The following is a 16,818-nucleotide window of genomic DNA, read 5'->3' on the forward strand; positions in this document are numbered from 1 at the left end:
GGCCACAAGTGTTAACAAAACACTCCAACGTTTCTCGTCACTCTGGTAACATTCCTTTCCATTCCATATGCACCTTACCTATATGGTGGTTTCTCACAATGAGGTATTCTCCATGGGCAGACGGCATCTTCAGTTGGTATTCACTATTTAGTGTTCACTCTAGGTCCGGCGTCGAACCCAGAGACAGGGCACACATGCCTGAAAAGAAGTGTGGCCACGAGTAAAGGGGGCGTGTCTTTAAGACGCGCGCCCTTTTCATCACTCTTAGGGATGTGCCTAGCATTTACAGACATGCCGGACTGCCCCAAGCTCTCCCTTCTCTGTGAATTGATGCACCCGCATGTCTCTCTGTGTCCCCCTTCCCTACTTTCTCTCTCTCTATTTAACCCTTCCCTGGTAGCTGCCAGCCACCCTCAACCCTGACTACTGTCTGGATGAGCCACAGACGGTGAGGACAGGCAGGCACTACGGCTCTTCTTCTGGGCAGGACAGGTAGCGTCGTCACGTGATGCTGGCGTTGCTCTCCCGGCAGCAAGTTGGGAGGTGCAGTCATGCTGCCAAGCACCATGGGCCTTGCTTGGCAGATCTGTTTCAGGGCACCGCATTATAACACATTTTTCTTTCATAACACATTTTAACCCTTCACTGTTTGTTTATTATATATGTACCTCACTTTTAATTTTCATTCTTTATATGCAGCAGTAGCTGCTCCTAACTATCTCTTTCACACTGCACTTTTCTTACTATGGCGGTGCCCTGGGGCAGCTTAGCTGGGCTAGTTTGGGGGTGTCCTATGCTCTGGATTTGAATCGTAGTGTGTTAGGGACCTACCCTACAGAGGTTACCTGGATATGGTGGGTAGGCCCATAACTTTGGCCAAGATTATGCAAAAAACCTCTATTGATTGCAAAATTTTATTGCATTTATATATTATTAATAATTTTGAGTTGTGCACCTGAGATTTGTTTGTTTTTGTGCCTTGCTTGGTGGCGCAATGGCAAGTCTGTGGCTGGCGGTACTGGGAGCTGTTATTCCCTCTCCTATATCACTGTACGGTCCCCTCCCCCTATTATATTAATAATAGCATATATCAGTGTGTGCTGGGAGCTCTGTTATTCCCCCTCATATATCACTGTACAGTTACCTCACCTATATAATAATAATACCACATATCACTGTGTGCTGGGAGGTTTGTTATTCCCATTCATATATCACTGTACAGTCCCCTCCCCCTATTTAATAATAATACAATATATACAGAACACATTACCTGGCTCCGGCTTGGTCAGAAATGTCTGACAAAATGGCAGCTGAAGCCCCTATGGCCAGCCCCCTCTGCTCTGTGACTGGAAGACTATAAGAATATGGCCGCCGGTCATCGTACATGAGGACAGCATTAGACTATACAGCTGTTACTCTAGTGATGAACTGTAAGTGGCAGGTGCAGGTGGCTGCTACTGTATTTACAGGACGTCCTTCCTACTTTGTGCTGCCTGATTGGCTACTCGCTACTGCTGCCAATCACTCCACTGAGGGGAATATGTGGCGGGCGGTCAGGAGGCGGGGCAATCAGTAGCCATAGCACATTATGAGAAGGACGGGGTGCTGTTTCTTCTATAACAGCAATTTCCGGATTACAGTGAATCCCTGGGTACGCTGCTTCCCACTGCTGGGCCTGCCAGGGCATGTGCTGGGATAAATAAATGCTTTGCACTTAAAAACTGTATTTTATCCTTGGTTTCTCACTATGCCAAAGTTCATATGTGGTTTTCTCCACCATTCTGGAGAATAATCTGTTTAGTAAGCAAGTAACTTCATCCCGCTATTTTGTTTAGGTAATCTGACTGGAGCATACATCTTCTCATTTCAGTCATGGTTATGTTCTTCCTTTCAGCTACCACATTTTAATCTGTATGTGGAACTGTCATCTGATGTTCTGTGCTGTGTTGTCTGAAGTCATATATTTCATGTCCTATAAATTCACCTCCAAAGTCACTTTGAAATGTGATTGGATTTCACGGAAACGTATTTGTCATTGTTACATAGCTCTGTACTTTGTCCAATATTACTTCTGTATTGCTCATTAGTGTACCTGTATATCTTGGGTAGGCATCTATAAAAGCCACTATATAGGGAAGTCGGGGTGGGTTAAATTCTGAGTGATGTGTACAGAGTGCCGCCAAAAAGATCAGCTGAAGGCCTTATGTATGACCAGTGTTGATTACTCACAAACTAGAAGTTAATTTCATTGGAAGATTGCTTGTATTTTTATGTTGTCTTGTGCCTAGGGATCATAATCTGTTGCAGAATTTGCTTTTCTGCCCAATCATTAACATGCAGGGAAAGATTGTGGGATAATCTCCACTTTGATAAGTACAGGTAGACTTTATAACATAGAAGTTTTAAGCCAACAAGTTTCTACAATAGAGTACAATTTCTTAAACAGCACCACTCACTGTCCCTCCAGTGTAGCTTCTCAAGCAATACTCATCTTATAGCTGGTGCCATCCCCCACCAGGCAGAACTTTTGTTCTACAGATTACACTGTCAAGCAATATTTATACTTGGATATAATTACTAAACGTTGATTTGAATCAATTTTGATAGATTTAAAATAGATGTAAATTGATTAACATCGATGTTGTGTTTCTCGGGCTAAACCACACATTTACTAATACTTAACAGACAAATGTGTGAAACGATGTTGATCGATTTTCATAGATTTTCATAGACTTTCATTGATTTTAAATCTATTAAAATCGACAATAGCCTCGGCTGCAAGGGGCAATCTGAGTAACCTCAGGGTTACTCAGATTGTCGATGGTCTTGCTGGTGACCCGATGCTATGTTTTAGGACGCAGCACTATTGATCTGTGGTGTTTTCAGGAGGCGTCTATTTCCATCACACACCCCCTACTGCATTAACATATTAGTTGTACAGTATTGCACAGCCACATTCTTGCGACTGACCAATACCGTACAAATCTATCAGGCCCAATATGCAGATCATTTTTTGGGCATACACCTAGCGATTTTACACTACACAATTTGGCATTAGCCTCAATATCCTTACATTTTCATCAGGAATATTCTCAATAAAAGAGTACTGTGCAGTGTATACTGGCATCCTCAGAAGGAAAGCTTGAAGCCATCTGACCCCTTAGTCCCCAGCTATGGTGTGGCTCCCCTATTTGAACCACTGGATAATGCCCATCCCTTTGTAAGCTCTCTCTCTTTGGGGCCTATTCATCATACCTAAACTGTCTCTGGAGGTAATTAGGTTTAGAACTCGCATGGAGTTCTACCTAATTACCGGAGGAATTCATCATTCCTCCTCTCCATAACTATCCATTTCGAAAAGCTGTCATTTTTGCGATGACAGCTTTTCAGGAAATAGATATTTATTCCTCTCTAACTTACCGCAGCTGGAATCCGTGCTGCGCATGCGCTGTCCCATCTGTAAAACCAGCGCATGAGCAGCACTGCCTACAGCTGCGGTAATTTTGTGTGCCAACCCCCCCTCCCCCAAGTCCCGCATTTACCTGCCCACCCAGCAGCCTCCAACTCAGTCTGCTATGCTGACACGTGTACTCTCGGCAGAAAACAGTACAGTTTAGGAAAAAAAATATCTTTTTTTTCTAAACTTTATTGTGTTCTGTTGGGAGAACACCGTGTCAGAGCAGTCACAGGAGCCAGATGAGGGAATAGAAAGACGGGGGAAGACGATTGTGGCCCCACCCCGTGTGATGTCACGGATGGGGCGTGACCTGTACCGAGTGCCGTGAATAATGTTTATATATATATATATATATATCAAAATGGCCCTTGGCAGAAAAAAGGTTCCCCGCCCCTGAAGTAGAGCGAAGAGTAATTGCCTTTGTACTGTATGACGTTACAAAGGCTTCTGGACAGGTGACTGTGGTTTCCCTTTTTACTTATTAATGACTGCACTCTGGATCCCCAGGTGTTAGCTGTTAGAGTGCAGCAGCACATTTCAATATCCTCTCTGCATAAGCAGCAATTAGAATTGGAAAGTATTATTGACAATCCTGATCCAGGAAGCTGTCCCTACAGACAACTATACAAATGTTCATACATTTACTACCATTAATTCATTAGTGACGGTCTCTCCCCTATGTAATGGTTTTATTCTCTTCACAACTGAAGTTCCAGCCAACGCTAATACCTTGCATAGCAGCTCCTAGTAATTATTTCTATTCTCTTTGTATAACTTCACAGTTAAGGCACATTGTTGCTGTCTGTAGCCATTACAGAGCAGCCAGGTTTTTTAAAAGTGGAGTTGTTGCTCATAGCAACCAAACAGATTTTACTTATCATTTATTTAGCACCTTCTAGAAGATAATAGCTAGAATCTGATTGGTTGCTATGGGCAACTTCTCCACTTCTAAAACCTGCACTTTAGTAAATATACTCCTTCGAGAGCATGCCCCCCATAGCCCATACAGACCTCCATATTATAATCCACAATGCTATAGTCTTTTGAACAATCCACCCTGGCCGGTGCACCACAACATCCCCATAGCTGATAATTCCTTCTGTGCCTTTATGAAGAGAAATGCCTTTTTGTCACCTCCCTGCTGAAATGTGGTACGTTATATTATTAGGAAGTTCTAAGATATACAGTAATGGACCATCCATTGACTTGTACGATGTGTAAGTTTAGCTTGTAGGGGTAGGTGCAGTTAAAACCTGCTCTCTTTAATGAATGTTTTCATATTTGTAGATGTAATGTATAGTATAGAAGTGATGCAGAAACTTGGAATACTGCACTGCTGCTCACTGACTAATCACATAAAGCAGTGAGTGGGATGGATGTATGTGGGGGATTTATAATTTCTCTTCTCTGAGTGTTAGAATATAGAAACGTTCTGTGCCAGGAGATTACCTCTTCAAGTGGGAGATGTAATTGGTCTAAACACGTCATCTGCTTTTGAGGGTTTTGTTGTAATTGAGTGACTGTACAGGCAGCATGCTGTGTTTTTCATAGCTCTGTTATATCAGGGTCATTCTGTTCCATCACTCCCTTCCCAACTTTTGTTCTGAGAATCTGGTTGAAGTCAAGTGTTTGCAGCAGCTATGAAGTGAGAAACCAGCTTTGTGGTCATTTTATGATTCACTGTAATCCACATAAAATAATTGTGATCTTTATAAATCATGTACAGATTTGTCTAGATATCTATGAATTATGCTGGCAGCATACTCAGTACAAGGGCATGACAAGTTTACTCACACACATAAGTATATTTAGAAGGCACCACAGTGCTCCTTATTGCAGACATAGGGAAAATCAGGACATATATAAATCAGGGAAAAGGTGTCCCATTATAAGCACGATCGAGACCCACTTGTGACCATGTGCTTTGCCGTATTACAGTTCCTTAATGAGAGCCATCGTTTAGGAGACACTGTACATCAGAGGCGGGTAATTGTGCTCCTTGACCTGCTGTGGAACTACAAGACCCAGCACATCTTAATAGTCAGACACTGTCAGAGCGTACTTTCACTTGGAGCTCTACATCAGATGTTGGGCCATAGGTTTCCTAGCTCTTCTGTATGGATTAATTTCCATTGTTTCTAAATAAAAACAATTTTAGTAATAACCCTTTACCATCTTATACATGGTGTCTTGCTGTCCCCCCCAGCTCCTTCACTAGGATGTTTTTATAAATATGTTTGATTTCTGTACGATATACCATCCTGTCATGTGACACTTGGGTAGAGGTATCAAAGTTTAAGTTGCCCTTAGCAGCCACTCAGCTCATACCTATCATTTTATAGAATGTACTTGATGAATGCTAGCTAGAAGCTGATTGGTTGTTATGGGCAAGTTCTCCACCTCTAAGGTGAGTATATAGCTGCAGAACATATGTTTTGCATACAGACTGCCCGATTCATCGTGACTGATGTCACAACTGAGCGGGCATTTACACGCACCCACCCAGTTGAGCTATCAATCACCACCCGACCGTGCAGTAAGTGTACAGGCGTGTGCGGCTGACTGCCCGTATACACAGCACGATGCACCAATATATCTGCAGATATATTGGACATCGACTGTGCAGCACAGCCATCGCGATATGTCTGTGAACGATGTTGGGCGTTCAATTGAGTGGCCTATTACAGCCATGGCCAAAAGTTTTGAGAATGACACAAGTATTGGTTTTCGCAACGTTTGCTGCTTCGGTGTTTTTAGACCTTTTTGTCAGATGTTACTATGATATATTGAAATCAAATTGCAAGAATTTCATGTGTCAAAGGCTTTTATTGACAATAACATTAAGTTTCTAAGAGTCAATATTTGCAGTGGTGACCTATCCTGAGACCATTCATTTGTGGGGTTGCTTCTCAGCCAAGGGAGTGGAATCACTCTCAATTTTGCCTAAGAACACAGCCATGAATAAAGAATGGTACCAAAACATCCTCCAAGAGCAACTTCTCCCAACCATCCAAGAACATTGGTGATGATAAATGCCTTTTCCAGCATGATGGAGCACCTTGCCCTAAGGCAAACGTGTTAGCTAAGTTGCTCGGGTTACAAAACATCTAAATTTTGGGTCCATGGCCAAGAAACTCCCCAGACCTTAATCCCATTGGGAACTTGTGGTCAATCCTCTAAAATAGGGAATCAATATAGATGTGTACTAATAGCCCTAATAAAACTATTTTGGGTACTTAAGTTGCGTAAATTGCTTGCTATTAGCATCTTTGTAAAAGTGGTGAAGAATGGCATATAGCAGTATTTTTTGTGAAAATAAATAGTCCTGTCAAATTTGGGGTACTTGAAAATGGGTGCTAGCATATTTTTATGTCTCTAAAGTGAACTTTGAAAAAACTTGAAAAATCCACCTGTTGCATGCACCTGCAATCCTAAAAACACCTGACCCATCCTTGTAGCCCCCCAAGAAGCATATTTTGCTAGTTTTATGTATGTACCCCACTTTTTACTTTTTTGCCCCAAAAATGACTTGTCTTTTTTGGTGTGGTGTTACTTTTTTTGGGGTATTTTTTTTGGCTGATTTGTCCTTTGGGGGGCTGTCCCAATGGTTCTGAGTCATTTCCCCATGTTTGCACCCCAAAATAAAAATGTTGCACTTCTTTTCACCTGCTATTCATTGGAGAAACTTTTTCGCCTTTTACAATGCATCGAGTTTCCGCTTAGGCTAGGTTGCTGCTCTTGTGGATTTGGAGCCGCATCCCGGCCTTGAGAGGAACAGAGATACCGTCAGTCTAATGTGGTGCCGGTCGCAAGGCAATCCGTGCTCGCAGACCGGCAGCCAATAAGCAGAGACTGCAGGTCCGTGAGCTCCAATTGGTTCGCAATAGACACCACATTACATTGGCGGCAGTACTGACAGTTCCCCAGCGTGTAGCAGCCCCGTCCCACGCTACCCCGAGCACACCCACCGCACGGCTCTGGCAGGTAAGAGAAGGGAGATGGGGCCTTACTGTGGCTTAATGTAAAAGAGGCCTTACTGTGGCATAATGTGTAAGGGGCCTTACTGTGGCATAATGTATAAGGGGCACTACTGTGGCATAATGTGTAAGGGGCATTACTGGGGCATAATGTATAAGGGACACTACTGTGGCATAATGTGTAAGGGGCCTTACTATGGCTTAATGTATAAGGGATATTACTGTGGCATAATGTAAAGGGGGCCTTACTGTGACATAATGTATAAGGGGCATTACTGTGGCATAGATGTATAAGGGACATTACTGTGGCATAGATGTATAAGGGACATTACTGTGGCATAATGTGTAAGGGGTCTTACTGTGGCATAATGTATAAGGGACACTACTGTGGCATAATGTGTAAGGGGCATTACTGTGGCATAATATATAAGGGGCACTACTGTGGCATAATGTGTAAGGGGCCTTACTATGGCTTAATGTATAAGGGATATTACTGTGGCATAATGTAAAGGGGGCCTTACTGTGACATAATGTATAAGGGGCATTACTGTGGCATAGATGTATAAGGGATATTACTGTGGCATAATGTATAAGTGGCAATACTGTGGCATAATGTGTTGTTAGGGACATTACTGTGGCATAATGTGTTGTAAGCGACATTACTGTGGCATAATGTGTTATAAGGGGCATTATTGTGTCACAAAACCACACACCCTTTTTGTCCTCTGTTGTATTTTTTTTGGGGGGTGGGCACCAAATTATGGCCTTTCCTCGGGTGTCAAAAATCCTTGTTTCGGCCCTGTCCTGAGTGCCAGCATCCTGCACGCTGGGATTATGACTACATCCCGTTTAGACTAGTGACCGCCATCATTTTATGTTTGTGACAGAACAACTATCTTAGTAAATGTCACTGATAAAATATCTACATATCTACTTTCTCCCTTTGACTGCTGCAAACAAATCTGCAAAGTGAAAACTCTACTAAACATTATAGGACGGACAGAATTGAACGCAAATTGACTGTAGTTGTTCTCTCATTGCTTGCCAGTAGATGTAAATGTGTATATTTGCCCTTATGCTGAGTTGTGCATTTCTTTGTTCCCATGTGTATGCTTCATTTCGTAGTGATCATCATTATCAGTGGGTACTTGCACCAGCCCTATCCTTGGTGCAAAATATGTCTGAAAACAGATGTAATTATTCATACGCATAAATGTTTATAGCGAGCCATTGTCATGTCCACACCCTCTTTTAAATTAGCATATGTGAGAAAGCCCAGTTACAGTGCTTCAGTTGCAAGTGGATATGCGTAGTACGCTGAATTGCCGGTAGTTGTGCTTGCTTGGTTCTGGAGCATCTGCAGTGTGAAGATACTCGAGGTACTCTAAAAAATTGGCCGCACGTCCGTTTGTGTAAACGCCCCAAATGCTCAGAACACAGGTGGGGAGCAGAGTTATGGTAGAGAATGTCCAGGAAGACTTTAATTTTAGTTGTTGTTGGCTGCAACAACAGATAAATTATTGTCAGTGCTTGTTTCCATCCCTACACTACAACAGTTTGGAACTTCAGAGGGCAAGATTTGTGCTACTGTATCTACAGGGAAGGGTTGTGGCATGTGAAGATCAGGTTTTCGATTGGGTGGTTTGGATCCATTGCCCATATTATCCTAATTTTCTAGTTGAGAATTTTGTTAGACATTCACTGCCATTAACAACAGGGCAACCGGGGCAGTTGCCCAGGACCCATCACACATAGCTTCATAACCGGTTTGGGGGGCACTATGACATATGTGAACTGGGGGCACTACAGTGTGTTTAACACTTTTGTGGTGATGGGAGGGATTACATGTTGCAATTGTTAATAACATGACATACCTTACTACAGTTTTATTGCTAGGGGACCTCACAAGTTAAGGTGCCCATCCACTAGCAGACCTTGTAATCATGCAGTTGTTTGTCAGTCTGTGTTGTGCCTACACTGAATGAGCAGTCGTTCACTGTAGGCACATCAATCATCTACAAACTTGCTCAACCTGACGTTATAGTCGGGTTGTCCAGCATGTTTTCAAGATGATAGATGTCTAAACGACCAACGGGCACGCGCATCGCTGGTCATTTTAAACAATCTACAAACGATTATCGAACAATGATTGAACGATATTGATATCGTTATCGTTCAATTAAATCGTCTAGTGGATGGGCACCTTTAGTCGCCCTGTATCTAATGCTGGCTAGAATCCGTAATCTCTGGTGTGACTGGAGTCTGTTAGTGCAGTCACACAATTGCTGCCATTAGCTGGCCTCCTCCATCTGGATTCACCAACTAACCAATCTCTTTAGAATCATTTTTGGGGCATCAGTTGTTATGGGGCGACATAACCTGTGATATCACACCAATTGCCTTATATTACCTGCAGCAACGCTTAACGCAATAGAAGTAACAGCGCAGTTTTATGTATTGAGACCAGAATTTCAAACTCCCCTTACATAACACTGGTAACAGACAGAGTTATTGCATGACACAGGTGATGGTTCCAGCTAAGGTGGCCTGTTGTCAAGCTTCGGATGTTGTATAAACGTTTGCCGGGACAGTCACTACTCATTTTGGTGATACCATTCTAGCCTCAGCCACCGCTACGTCTGTCTTGTCACAGCTCAGATCACGGTTTCTCTGCTTTCTGCACTTCTGCTTTCCCACTTCACCGCAGCTCACCACAACTGTACAGCAGTCACCGCCAGGTACTTCTCTGATGGATGATGGATTGTAGCTGTTCAGTGCTGGAATTTATCTGCATCTTTTATCTATGTTAGTAGTAAAACATCAAGTTGAGGTACTTATCTGACCCCACACTGACTTTCTTATCCCAATAAGCTAGCCACAGGTATGTCAACACCCCCCACCCCCTCCCCTGTGCACAGAATGATAGTATCATCTTAGGACCACATTTACCAACCCCTATAAAATGATCCTGTTGTTGTCAGTTTGATGACGGTCAGGCATTGCAGTGGTCTTAAGGCCATACACATAACTGCTACAGTGGGCCAATTGCCCAGTATGACAACTGATGTAGCTGCATGCGGGGTCAGCAATCTATATAAAATTCTATATAAAATACTTATTTTACATGAATGATTTAATTGAACTGAGGAGTAGTCACTCAGAAAGTCTGTGTCGTTTTGTGTTGTATTACAACTAAAAGATAAAAGCAGCAATTACTATGTGACATTCGCAATAATATGATATGGTAAACATTTTCCAATATTGACAGTCCTTGATTTGTATGTATTTCTACCTGTTTACTCTCTGTAATCTACATACGTAACCACAACATCCATCCCTGGTAGTAATAATTAATCAATTAAGTGGATACCCAATTTACATAATTTCTGGTTTATAGTCTACCTAATGTTAACTTTTTCAGGTTGAAACCATAAATGAAATCCCAGCTGTGTAATGTTCAGTGTCTAATAGGCCTCATATGATATATCAGAATTGGCCACACACAGCACCTCTCTTTCATCCTGGGGATGAGCTATGAAATGTCCTCCCCCCTTTGATTATCATCTGTGAAGGGTGATAATTGTTCTTTGTGAATTACAGACCTTCTTCATTAATCACTTTCCAGAGAGCCAGCAAAAATGGTGCTGATCTTTGATACCCATAATGCTTCGCTGCCAAAATAGGTTTCCTCTTCAAATAGAAAATGAATGGAAAATGCTTGTTTATATATTTTTCATCACATCTTTTTTCGGCTCAATCTAAAGGCCCCCATACATCAGCAATCTGAAGACTACAATTGAACAATTTGAAGATTTATTGCCCGATGTTAGGATTTCCCAATCGAGCAATCTGCACCCATACACTACAGATCTTTTTCAGTGATTTGCAGATCGATTGCAGCAAACACAGATCTGGCAATCTTGAAAGGCCCATAATTTTGCTAGAAGCGGTCTGCAAATCTGCTGATCATGTCCATACACTAGCAATCTACAGCCCCAATCGATCTGTGAAATCCAACATGTTGGACAATCTGATTAAACAATTCCAATCACTTTTTGGTTGCAATATGCGATCTGTGAAGCCCATACATTGCAGATTTTTATACACAATCGATTGCAAATTGCACGATTGCTGCAATCCATCTCTGATGTATGGGGGCCTTTATTCAATGAAAGACAATGGGCGGGATTCAATTAGCCCTGTTAACTGAACGGGTGCTAATTGATCGCCAGCCTGTATTCAATTAGCCCCGCTGATCTGGGATTTTTGGGGGGTTTCCTGAGACCCATGGGAACACCTACCGTCTGGGTCCGGCCCCACTGACATCACTAGTGATGTCAGTGGGAGTGCTTTTGGCTCTGATAGAGCCAAAAGCACTCCTGGGCTTGCGGCAGCGGGACCCTACCGCAGGGTCTCGTCGCAAGCCCGATGGTCGCGATGGTCTTGACCATCGCGACCATCTTTTGCCCGCTCGCATAAGCTGTGGGTGGTCACCCACAGCTATGCGAGCGGCCAGGAGGCCGCTCCATTTTTAGGTAGGAGGGCCCTGATTCAGAGCGAGCGCTCTGGTCAGAGCATCCGGCTCTGAATCAGGCCCTGTGTGTATGGGTGGCCTGCCAACCACCCGTACACTTGCTGCAGAGACCGGCGGGGAGGAGGACGCGGCGTGAGTCCCGGCAAGTGGGAACCGCAGCCAGAGGCAGCGATAGTTGTTCAGTGTGTATGAACAACCATCATCTGCTGGTATATCTGTAGATCTGCAGATATATCTTTCCAGTGTGTACCCAGCTTTATATGAGTAGTAAAAACAGGGGGGTAATGAAAAGTCAGTAAACAGTGACATATATTGTGGTTATCAGTCGACCGAATGCATCTCACATCTCATGTGACCTTCAAAAGTAGATCATCTGCGATAACCATATGTTACTATTTCAAGACCTTTTCTAATGACCGGTCAGTGACGTAGAACACAGAATATCGATTTCAAACTGAGATAGAGCAACGATGGTTCTTAAATATCTCAGCGTCACTATAAATTGTCAGAGGAATATCATATTAATTTCAATAAACACTGTAGCTATGTTTAAAGGAGAAGTGTCTTGTGTACTATGAAAAATTATTTTAAGTGAAGTTGAAGTATTAAGGTCTACACACTATTAGCATGTAATGTCGCCAGTACAGTCTCTTAGAATTATTTGTATCTACAGATTAAATAGCTATGATAACCATGAGCTAATCAAGTAACTGACACATCTGTCTCCTATTTGCAGGCATTCCTACACCGCATCAGACAGAATACCGCAGACAAGACAGAAAACTGCATCTCAGAGGAAAATGTTAAGGTATATTGTTGGGGAGTACTGCTGTTTATCTTTATGGGGGCACTTTCACCATAGCCTTGCTGATCCTACTATCTGTTAGTGATGTTCCACAGTGTAGAACGTGAAGTGATTGTTTGCTTAATTTGCTGTCACTTACAGGAAGCAATCTTCTACAGTTTCTCCTTTATATCTTTAGCTTTGTTTATTGCCGGGTGAATTCTTTTAATGGAATATTAGCATATTATATTCATCCACCAGTTTTGAGCACTGTTATAAGCTTTGAATGGGACGTGTGTTTAAGTGATCCACTGAAGTTTCATGAGAAGGGGGTGTTTTAGGGCAAAAATGGAGGCTTCTTCTGAGCGGTTGTATGCTGAGAGGTCAGCATGTGACAGTTTGGCTCTGTTGTATGCTGGGAGGACAGCAAGTGACAGGTCGGCTCTGTTGTATTCTGGGGAGGTCAGCAGGTGACAGGTGGGCTCTGTTGTATGCTGGGGAGGTCAGCAGGTGACAGGTGGGCTCTGTTGTATGCTGGGGAGGTCAGCATGTGACAGGTCGGCTCTATTGATTACAAATAATCACTGTGGCCATGGACGTTCGGCCCCTTTTTGGCCATGCCCAGGCTGATCACTGTAGAGCAGCAATGAGATACAATGCGATCTTAGCACCCTTCAGCTGCTGAAATCAGGATGCTAGTGGACATGGTGTCCATCAACCTTTTCATTACATAATTTTGTAAACTGGGAACTAGTCTGGGTGTTCAGGTGCATACACACTCAGCAATATTTCATATATCCTTTCGACACAGATCGGGACAATATATCAGCTACATCTCTCAGAGTGTCCAGGAGATTGCGTGCTCCCGTGCGTCGTTGGTCGCATCTTCAGATCTGCTGTTCATGCATGGCAGATCAGAATATCCGGCGGCTGACACCATGCCTCTGGATGTGGTGGGGGGACGATATATCGTACACCAGTTTGTGCAGAGCGCCTGATAAATCATGGTGTCACTGGGTACATGCATCGTCTAGTATGTACCCAGCATTAGTATTGTGATAATCATCTGCCCCAACATTTTTAGAATTGACCTGGAAATCTAATGTACAATATATAGTACTTCATAATGTCATTAGCACCTTGACAGAATGAGATGTTTCACATTATGGGCCATATTCATCATCACTTAATTTGTACTAAATCAGGTGAAAATTAACATTTTCACCTACTTTTGTGTACATTAGGTGTTGGACTCATTCATCATTCATGTAATGCAGGAGATATCACAGATATCTCCTGGTTATAATTCTGCCTTGATAATTTCCCTATAGTATGGGGATGTAGAAATTATGTGATTCATGAAGTTCCAAAAATGCTTAATTTTTTGAAAGTTGACAGTGAAACTGTACGCCATTCTGAGATGGCATACAGCCCCTGATAGTCTTCACATGCTGCCGTTTACATGGCAGCTTGTGCAACAAAAGGATCTTTTAAGATCCCTCCCCGCTGTATTCTGGCTGCCTGCAGCTGCCAGCTCCACCCCTGACCCTCCTCTCGATTCCACTGCACTCACACCACATGAGAGGAGTCTTCATGCCCGTGGTGGTTGTCAGCGCTCCGGCCGGTCCTGACTCTCTTCTCCTGCTGCTTCAGTATTCCAATAATCTTTGCAGCCTGTCTTCATGCTGTGCATGCGTAGTTTGAAGACAGGCTGTGAAGAGCGTAAGAAGACCGGAGCAGCAGGTAAAAAGTTTTATCACTTCCGAAAAGCTGACTCCGCAGAAAGAGCAGGTTTTCGTAAGTGATACTTTAGGTAATGAGGTATGATGAATGCCTCTAAAACAGGGGTTCCCAACCGCGGTCCTCAAGGCACACTAACAGTCCAGGTTTTAAGGATAGCCATAGTTGAGCACAGGTGACTTAATTAGTACCTTAGTTATTTTAATTTAACCATCCGTGCTTAAGCATAGATATCACTAAAACCAGGACTGTTAGTGTGCCTTGAGGACCGAGGTTGGGAATCACTGCTCTAAAAGATACTATGAACTTGCAGTGAGTTAAAAACATAATTATCTCTAGTTATAATTATGTAATGATGCATGTGTATGTGTGTATATGTATTTATGTGTGTATACTGTATGTGTATATATTTATAATATTATGTTTTTTCTGTCCTGATATAGGGGATACGTTCCCCGAAACATAGACTGTTCTAATAAACACCTAGTGTAGATTTTCACGAAGTGATAGTCCCCGAGTGCCGCCTGTTCTTGTGTGGTTATACTTTGTGGGTGCATACCCTCTATGAAGGAGACCAGGTGAGAGAACAGGAGTGCCAGGGACCAGATGGGATATATATATATATATATATATATATATATATAAACAGTCCAATGGACCGGCACTCTGCTAAACAGTGGGAGAGTTGCTCCTGTGCCAGCAGAAAAATAAATAAAAGTACTGGATAAACAGCGGCACTAGGAGACTGTCAAAAAGGGTTTAATTGTGATCCTTCACAGTACCAACGTTTCGGGGCTAAGTGGGCCCCTTTGTCAAGGTAGAAACAAAGGGGCGCACTTAGCCCTGAAACGTTGGTACTGTGAAGGATCACAATTAAACCCTTTTTGACAGTCTCCTAGTGCCACTGTTTATCGAGTACATATATATATATATATATATATATATATATAGATAGGTATTGAGGAGGGTCATGTAGTATGGACTTAAGGATGGGACACAGAGGGGAAAATTAAATTGTTTGCGTCCGTGGCTGATGGTGCTGGGCGCCCAGCAGAACAATTCAATTGTTGCTCTGTTCGGGCGTGTACAGCCGCGGAAGCACACATTTCTGTTCGCCGATATGTACCCGATAAGTGGCAGAATTCTTAGTACATCCAGCCCAGGGTGCGATAAAACAATTGAATCGCCCCCAGAGTGTCATGTTACTGTAGCTCTCTGTCAAATTAGAGTTTTGTTGACTTACTGGTTTATAGACTTGGTGCACATTACACCCCAAAATTTGCATAGATTCCAGCCACAATTTGCATTTTTTTTAGTGTGCATGCGAGTCTTTTCGATGGTGCAAGCCTGACCTGGGACTGTATATGACTAAGGAACCGGGACAGGTGCTGGAATGGGCCTTCAGTCTCAACAAGGGGGTGTGCAGATGCAGGTAAAGTACAGTAAGGGTGTGTATGAGAGGGTATTAGGGGGAGCAGGGGCGGTATGGTGTAGCTTTGCCTAGGGCGCCTTGAAACCTTGCACCGGCCCTGTAGGCATTGCTGTCACATGGTTTGATCTAATTTGTAAGCTTGCATCCCATTGGATAAATGTGGCCTAATGGATAGTTGGTGTCTCCTGTCTAATGGGCTGATGCTAACTCCTGAGTCAAACCCACTTGTATTTCTTTATCATCTCTGTGAATTACAGGAAAGCATTTTATTTTCATTTAAACATAAACTTTTATGTTTTTATTTTTTTTATATAATTGTTGATGGTCCTATTATGTGGGAAGTGTTTTATGCAGGGTAGAGCCAAAAGAGTAATACTATTGAAGGAGCATTAGGGTTAGTAGATGAGAATGAAGAGCTTGTAGGGCCTGATTCACTAAGGATCGCTATTGGGATCGCAGCTCTGTAATCGCATACAGGGAATCAGTATGTAATGCCGGCTGTCGGGATGCCTCTTGTCACAATACCTACAGCGGCATCCCGATGGTTGGTATATTGTCAGGGGTCTAGTAAGTATACTTACCTTTCCCCCTTCTCCCCCTAACCCTCTCCACGCCGCACCCTGGTATGCAATCGGGAAGCCGGCGTGCGTAAGTTCGGCAGCCGGCTTCCCGACTGGTTTATCCCGGCAAGGGTTAAATGTAGGGATGTGCAGGCTCGGATAGGTTCGAGTTTGCACGTGGAGTTCGGATTTTTCCCTCCAAAAAAACGGAACTCAGAGCGAGGCAAAACGTCATCTTACATGGACGAACATCATCATTCCTGGACAAAAGTCCAGGAATGATGATTTTCGTCCATGTAAGATGACGTTTTGCCTCGCTCTGAGTTCCGTTTTT

At 43.0% G+C, this 16,818-nt stretch overlaps 1 protein-coding gene across 1 annotated transcript in view; it reads left to right on the forward strand.

Annotated features, from left to right (window-relative positions):
* Nucleotides 1–16,818, forward strand: part of PREX1 (phosphatidylinositol-3,4,5-trisphosphate dependent Rac exchange factor 1) — a 343,823-nt gene that overhangs the window by 89,255 nt on the left and 237,750 nt on the right. Inside the window, exon 2 of the mRNA XM_088472186.1 lies at nucleotides 12,705–12,776. Within this exon, the coding sequence (XP_088328312.1) occupies nucleotides 12,705–12,776 (72 nt within the window). The remainder of the gene's footprint in view (nucleotides 1–12,704; nucleotides 12,777–16,818) is intronic.

This window comes from Taudactylus pleione, unplaced genomic scaffold, assembly GCF_031769625.1.
Source record: "Taudactylus pleione unplaced genomic scaffold, aTauple2 ptg000121l, whole genome shotgun sequence".
In the NCBI taxonomy this organism is placed as follows: Eukaryota; Metazoa; Chordata; class Amphibia; order Anura; family Myobatrachidae; genus Taudactylus; species Taudactylus pleione.